A 7,128-nucleotide genomic window follows, 5' to 3' on the forward strand; every position below is an offset into this window, starting at 1 on the left:
CCAATGAATGACATAGGAACATGAATTGTGCCAAATTTACAAATAATAGCATTAGCAATGTAAAAAAAATTGTTTAGGTTACCTTTCCATCACTTCTAAACTTCAATATTTACTAATTAGTCAGGAACAATCCCACAATTCTCAATGCAGAGTTTCCAAAATCATGATTGTACCACGACTAGGCTGATGTGATATGGTCTTCTCCAAATAAGTTGTGAAATTCTTACGGGTTTGAAAGAGCTCCAATTTACTGAAATAACGTTTCATACACTCAGAATGTGCAGAAAACCAAACCCTTTACCTACTTCAGTGTAAGAATTTAAACACCATGCGATATACCTGGCCCAATTTGAACCTTTTTCTCTTTTACTAAATGCAAAGCTTCCGCTCACCAGTGTTACCAAATTTTCAGGACACCTTCTAATCTTCTAACTCAACCTTATACTGAATTACATCTCCTCAAACCCAATATTTCAACATACAAAAGAATAAAGGGGTAGGAAAAGAATCACTACGGCAGCTCCAGGTCAGGTAAATATAAAGCGACTGGAATTTCATCTGCAATTATCTGGAACACCATAATTCTTTAAAGGCTGCTTCATCTCGCTGCGCCATGTATCCGTGTGTAGTTTGTACTCTAACACCTGTCTCACCAAACCACAGTTGTTTAGTAGGATGCTTGTCGAGGCTATGCAAGGCGTAACCTCAAATTTCCTGAGAATCACAACTACCATCAAATTTCAGGACAACAAAATCCTTCTTACCAAGCTGGTATAGAAGATTTATGATGGAGATCTTCTGCCCAGAAACATTCTGAGCATCTCCACTAATGATGTAAAGGATTGCGCAGCTTTTCTGCGCTGAACTACTGATCAGAGAGAGAAAACCTGACATGAATGAATGTAGAGAATGCATCGTCGCCTGTAAGGGAGTTCTGTACACTGGCCCACAAATCTTCCTTGTTAAGCTTCAACTTTTGCCTGTTTGCCTCCAACTTTACTGCGTAGTGATACGTGAAACGCTGCCACAAACCTCGAACAACTGCTAACATGGAATCCACTTGTGCTTCATTTATGGCCTGCCATTACCCCAGATCCATCGAAAGACAAGTAAAAGAGATGCCAAGGCCGTGAATGCATCCAAACTCCAAACCTTTTCCTCTCCCCTCATCAACACAACGATGAAAATTGTAGGCAGTTAAATCATATAGCTACTACTAAGCATGACCAGCGGAACAGGTTAGGTTATAAACCTTGAGTATGGTGATGAGATTGTGAATGTTATCTTCAGCTACACGCACAGTGAAGCTCTCGTAATCCAAAACATTCTCGAACGGCAAATGAATACCATCCTGCACCAACTCCATCAAACAACGCCTAAATAATAGTTCTCTTCAAGCAGAGCAAACCAAACTAAAACCAAACTAAAATCGCTAGTTTTATATGCTAGAGCAACAGGACCAACTGAATCAACTGGATTTGAGAGTGCTGACAATGTGAGAATACCTGAATGATGACAGGAATACAACCACTCAAAATGCTGTCTTCCATGCGACCACTCCAGCCGTCCCCTGGTAATACGCCACAAAACCGAGACTTGGAAAGCTCAAGTTTATATTGTGGACTGCGTTGGGCCTGAACCACGACATCGTCTACTGCTTGCCGGCCTAATAATCCCTTCTTATTGGGCTGTGACCCAAACTCTGCTGCCAGCTTCTGCCTGATGCCCATACTGTAACTGTCATCATCAAACTAAGATCTCAAAGTCTAGTGTAGGCCATATGCAAGTCAGAAGCATATCACACCCAACATGCAATGAAGTTTCGGTATGTTAAGTAGTTACAACTACAAGCGACAGACCTCTGAATTTGTGATGGGGTAGAAATAAACATGTAAAGCTTCTGGCTTTTAAGTTACTAAACAAAGCGTTTACGTCGCTAGAGATCGGTGCTCAAAGAGGTGAAGGGGTTTTTACAGACAAGAACATTGCAATATGTGACTTAGTGAATGAGAATGGTGATGCAAAGACGTACCCAGGTTCGGGCCTACCATTATCGTAGGCACTCCCTAAATTGCCGTTGAAGTAAAATAATGTTGGCCGATCTTGACGATGTCTGTATCAAAAAAAAGATGTGTTCAAATTGAATGTGACTTCGCACATCATCTTGCTGGTATATTTGCAGAAGTTGCACATGTAGATATAAGATTTTTCTGTGCGATGCAGCAACCCTGCTTAGGGAATGCTGTACACTTCAAATAACGCGACGATGGTCGGAAGAGGTTTGGAAAAGTCTGTACCTAGACGAGAGGTTCTGAACGATCGGATAAGGATCTGGAAATTTCCACGCTGGTAGGACAAGATCTTTTGCAGGATCGTAGCAAGGATGATCGCCACGCCACTCTGGTGGAATAAGATCCCAGTTATCAGCACGATATGCGGTAGTCGAAGCCTTATGCTTTGCATTTGTGTTGCCCCAATGGGATAACATCATGCTGTTCCATATCTCTTTTGGCGCCGAGCATGCACCTTCATCCCATGGGAAAAACTGGTGTACCAGACACAAGCAAACGTTCTTGTTCGTCAGCAGGAAGAGAAGTCCAGGATAAGCACATTCATGTGTCGAACAAATCTACTACAAGAATTCAGCACACAAGGATACGGATACGGTCATTGAAAGGAACAAGACTATCAAGAATATTCGTACACCGGGAGGCGTACCCAGATGTGATCACGTCCTGCAGAACGATTCCAGTAAGGATAATTCTGTTGTATATGAAAATAAATTTGCTTGCTATAGTCTCCAGCAAAGTATTGTCTTAAACCCATATATTTCCCCTGCAAATGAGATTTACAATTCAAAATAGCACCCCAAGATAGGACATGGCATGAAATAAACCTGCGAAGGCTTCACTTAAATGAAGGCAATCCGAACCCGCACACACTAGACCTAACCACTAGCACTTCATTCAAACAAGCTGGACATATATTGAATGGATAGAGTCGTAATACATACAAAAGACAGCCCTCTACAACTACGAAAGAATTGACGCCAGAAAGAACCTGGAAAGTCAAGTGGGGAGCGGCATCTCCTTGCTCAACAATGCAGGCCTGTAAGAAAGGAACGTAGAAAAAGTCTGCCTCATCTCCGTTGGTGGTTCGATGCTCGCTTGCAAGAAGACTCTCATATAATGCAATCTGTGAGAAAACCAACTCACTCAGAATTTTTTTACCTCTACCAGTTGCACAAAAATCTCTAGGCAGGCAGAGGACACCAATATTGTTTCAGTTTCTTGCTTACAACCAAAATTTCAACGAAATAACGACTTCTAACATCAGAAGCACTACAGAGAAATAGGAAACACCGTGCACGTACCCCTGCACCGTAAAGATTCTCTGTCCATATGGTAGCATTATCGACATCATAGAGCCGGTTAACACACTCAAATTTGAAGTGCCTTCCCTGCAAAGCAGTTGATTTTATATCAGTTTGAAAGAGCACATATTTTTAACCACCTATACAATTCCAGATTTCAAGATGAATGGTTTGAAGTTCCTCAAACCCAGATATGCTCAAGATATTGAGCTTCATATTCAACCGTTTATAATTTTGTACCTCTGAATAAAACTCAGCCAAAAGGTGAAACATTTCCTGGTCAACTGTTATGGTCATCTTGAAAATACAAAGACTGGTGCAAACCCAAAAATTCAAAACGCTCAAATTGTTGTGATATCCACACACGTGTAACTTGAAGAAAGATGTATGTCTACCTGAAGAAATTGAGTGGTAAATTCAGCAGGAAGGTCGTATACGTAAACCAAAGGACGTTTTTTCATTATGTTTGAAGCTACTGAGATTCGATTTGTCTCGTCTGAAACATCAGGAGCAGCTTCTTGAGGTAGCCACTTCGGACGTTGCACAGGTGGAGGTAAGTAGGAGGGCACACTACAATCAACGCCATACCAGCCTTTTCTGCACTGCACGATCCACGAAAAGCTGCAGGTTACTAAACCAGCGTAGAACATTCGAAGACCTACCAACATTCCTGATTCTTTCAAATCACTCGAACATACAGAACTTTTGAAACCATTGATCTGCTTCGCAACTACACAATGAAATCGTGAAAGTAGATTCTATTTGGAAATTCACAAAAATAACAGGTGATTAAACGATGGAAAGGTGAAGAAACTAACTGCACAGAAGCCCTGATGACAAATCCCGTTAAGGTTACACTGATTGATGCAAAAACTTTCGGAAGGACTTTCACAAACTACTCCCCACTGACCATCATACTTGCAATCGCATTGAGGTAACTTGACACGAATGTTCTTGTCATGCACATCTTCTGCATCAAGATTACACCAGCCCTGGTAGCTTTTATTCCCATATATATAGTCCGTATCAGCTTTTGTCCAATCAATTTCCCCTGTGTTCCCCCTGCGATTCAAAGAAAGCCCACTATGTCATTCGACTTCGTCAGAGTGCCCTAAAATGTCGCCTACAATGTCAAGATCTGATTATGATGGAGGGATTCATAATTCTACAGAAAAAGCTGTCTACTATGAAAAACCTTGACATGCATTTAAATCGAGGTTCCTGTTCGGTCCCCGCGATTGTAAGCTTCAAATTCTTCAAGTTATTGGATATCCTGATGGTAAGCTGAAGGGGCTGACCACCTACAAATACCAATTTCATTTGGGAAACAAAGGATGAAGCACAAGATTGCCTACTTGGAATGAAATCCACAGGCTTCAGCTAACGGTCGGTCGGGGTATTTAGTGGTATTACCGCACAGACAGTGCGCTGTGCGTTTGTCACAAAACCCCGGACAAACAGATACGCCCCAGGAACCATAGGGCTGCTCGTCAGTAACACCCTTGTTGCACTTCCGATTGATTACCTTTTCGCAGCCTACTCCTGCCAACATCAATGATTAATGATGTCAGCAAAAGCATAATGCGATGTAGCATCATTATCGTGGCAAAATTAACTGAAAAATCTCAGATGACTCAAATTCGCACCGGGCCTTGGCTTAGAAGTGTTCGATCCAGTCCAATTTCTCAAAAGTTAGAGGTCACTAGAGTTTACTCTCCCTACTCTAACCACTATCAAGTGCACTCGTTTTCTTGACTTGAATATTGCTTCTACGAAGTCGATCCAAGAATGAATGGCAACAAAGTAAAGAAGCAAATTGCAGTGCTACCATAATAGTTAAAGCCCAACAAACCTGAAAAGCCCACAGAGCATCGACATTGTGCAAGCTCCTTGTTGCAAACACCACGGCCATCGCACTCAAAAGTGCAACTGTTTCTCCAAAACTTCTGTACCACCGAAGGCCAGCAGCGTTAGTCCGATCCTCAACATTTAATGCTGAAAAATTCGTTCAACCGGTAAGAGTCGACTGGTTAATACTGCAAGTAATTCTCAAATGCTACAAAAAAATAAACCTGATTCATGTAAGGCTCAAAAGTAAGAAAAAGTAGTTCACAAGTAAAGAAATTTCCGACACTCACTTCCACAACAGGAATTGGGAAAGAGGAATTCCCACATTGCGATAGCCAACAACCCACATCTGCCTTCCAAGTCGCATTACGATAAACAACTGCTCCGTGCTCCTTTTCGCATGATCGATCTCGCTCAGCATTCCATTCGTATGTGCCATTGATACGATGAATGACTAGCGCATTTGGATCCACAGAAAAGGTGGGCACAAGAGGTGTTACAAACAAATGCGTCGCCACAACGAGCACAACTAAAGAGAGTCCTGGCACCACTACCTGCCATGACCACCAGTGGATACCCATTCTGCTTCGGCTTCCTCCTCTGCATGCTGGACAAGCTCACCCCAATGATGTCGCCAAGATTTGCAGCTCGATCACCTCAGTAAGCCATTGAAACCTATCTAGGGCACTACGTGACTCGTGAAACGACTCCAAAGCAGCTAGCGGCTCCGACAACCCGAACGAATCTAAATAATGCTGATCAAATATAGAGATACCATAAATTCAGTTTTGTAAGATCTAAAAACTTGACTAAAGCAGTGAAGAATCTCCAATTTGACAACTACTACTCTCAAGCGGTTAAGGATACAGAAGTTTCCATAGACCGATTTTCCAACCATTCAAAAGAAATACCCACGATGACAAATCAGATTGCCAAACAAAAGATGAGACAATATTGAAGCAGAACAAGAAGTTGATAATTTGAAACTCTAACTTAATCCACGAGAAGAGACAGAGGAACGTGCGCAGAATTCGGAAAGCAGAACAGAATATAAAACATATATGTAAAACAAAAAAAAATAAAAAGTGCAAAGCTGCAAAGCTGCAAAGGATAGAGAAGGTCTCAAGTACCGCCGCGAAAGTATCACACAAGTATCCGCTGAAGATTTCAGTTCGCAGCAGAAAATGGAAACAGCCGGATGAGAGGAGAAAGTGCTTACGTGCGGTGTGACGAGAAGCGGGAGAAGCCGAATCCAAGAGGAAAAGTGAGTGTTACATGAGGATGGGAAGGGAAGAGCGCAGGGTAGAGTGTAGTCTCTTTTACGCCCATTTTTTTTGTTTTGATGATGTTGGTATGTGAGGGAGACAGCTAGTGATTCCCAGTGCTTCCCCGTGCACGGCGCCCTGGAGGGAGGGGGGAGGGGGGCTCTTCTCAATGTCCTGCTGGAAGCCTCATGTCCCCTCCCCTCCCTTCCCCTCATGTCCCTTCTCCTCCCTTCTCCTCATGTCGGTGATGGATCATGGTATGAGAAGCTACGAGCATGATGAGGAAGAGGCGATAGATCCCTTCTTCCCTCTCTCCTATTCTTTGCTCACCACCCCCTCCTTCTTTCCATTCTTGCCATCTTTCTTCCTTCTTTATTAAACATTCTTTTCATCTTTCTTTCCTCTTTATTAAACATTCTTTTCATCTTTCTTCTCTCTTTATTAAATATTCTTTTCCAACTAGTAATTGATACAATACTTTTATTTTGATAAAATATTAATATATACATATAATAAAAATAACCAAAATAAGAAACATCCAATTTTCTACAAAAAAAAGATAAAAAACCATATAATAAAAGTATAAAAAGCATAATAAAATCTAATAAATTGCCATTAAACACAATAACATTCAATACAATA

The 7,128-nt window shown here is 41.7% G+C and overlaps 1 protein-coding gene across 6 annotated transcripts; it reads right to left on the reverse strand.

Moving 5' to 3' along the window:
- Window positions 1–220: 220 nt before the first annotated feature.
- On the reverse strand, window positions 221–6,561 carry LOC112280793 (uncharacterized). 6 transcript variants are annotated; one of them, XM_024516630.3, is made up of 15 exons: window positions 6,441–6,561; window positions 5,512–5,976; window positions 5,226–5,319; window positions 4,729–4,915; window positions 4,192–4,435; window positions 3,769–3,975; window positions 3,374–3,460; window positions 3,061–3,195; window positions 2,719–2,835; window positions 2,298–2,545; window positions 2,033–2,113; window positions 1,506–1,737; window positions 1,253–1,351; window positions 893–1,078; window positions 221–644 (listed from the first exon to the last, which is right to left on the reverse strand). In XM_024516630.3, exons 2-15 carry the CDS (start codon window positions 5,800–5,802, stop codon window positions 555–557), a joined length of 2,298 nt encoding a protein of 765 aa, XP_024372398.1. In that variant the 5' UTR covers window positions 5,803–5,976; window positions 6,441–6,561; the 3' UTR covers window positions 221–554. The 6 variants fall into 6 exon arrangements, 5 of the variants coding, with proteins under 5 accessions (XP_024372398.1, XP_024372399.1, XP_090106170.1 ...); XM_024516631.3 differs by having other exon boundaries at window positions 5,512–5,828; window positions 6,441–6,531; XM_090250044.1 differs by having other exon boundaries at window positions 6,352–6,507.
- Between the last annotated feature and the right edge of the window lie 567 nt (window positions 6,562–7,128).

Source organism: Physcomitrium patens, chromosome 4 (genome assembly GCF_059467195.1).
Source record: "Physcomitrium patens ecotype Gransden chromosome 4, ASM5946719v1, whole genome shotgun sequence".
NCBI classification, from domain to species: domain Eukaryota; kingdom Viridiplantae; phylum Streptophyta; class Bryopsida; order Funariales; family Funariaceae; genus Physcomitrium; species Physcomitrium patens.

Excerpts from the sequence above, each read along its gene's own strand:
- LOC112280793 (XM_024516630.3), bottom strand. The coding sequence starts at position 5,802 with ATGGGTATCCACTGGTGGTCATGGCAGGTAGTGGTGCCAGGACTCTCT. Across the intron at positions 3,976-4,191 it reads GTCATCAGGGCTTCTGTGCA|TGCAGAAAAGGCTGGTATGG; the intron begins GTTAGTTTCTTC and ends TGGATCGTGCAG. Across the intron at positions 1,738-2,032 it reads AATGGTAGGCCCGAACCTGG|TTACAGTATGGGCATCAGGC; the intron begins GTACGTCTTTGC and ends TGATGATGACAG.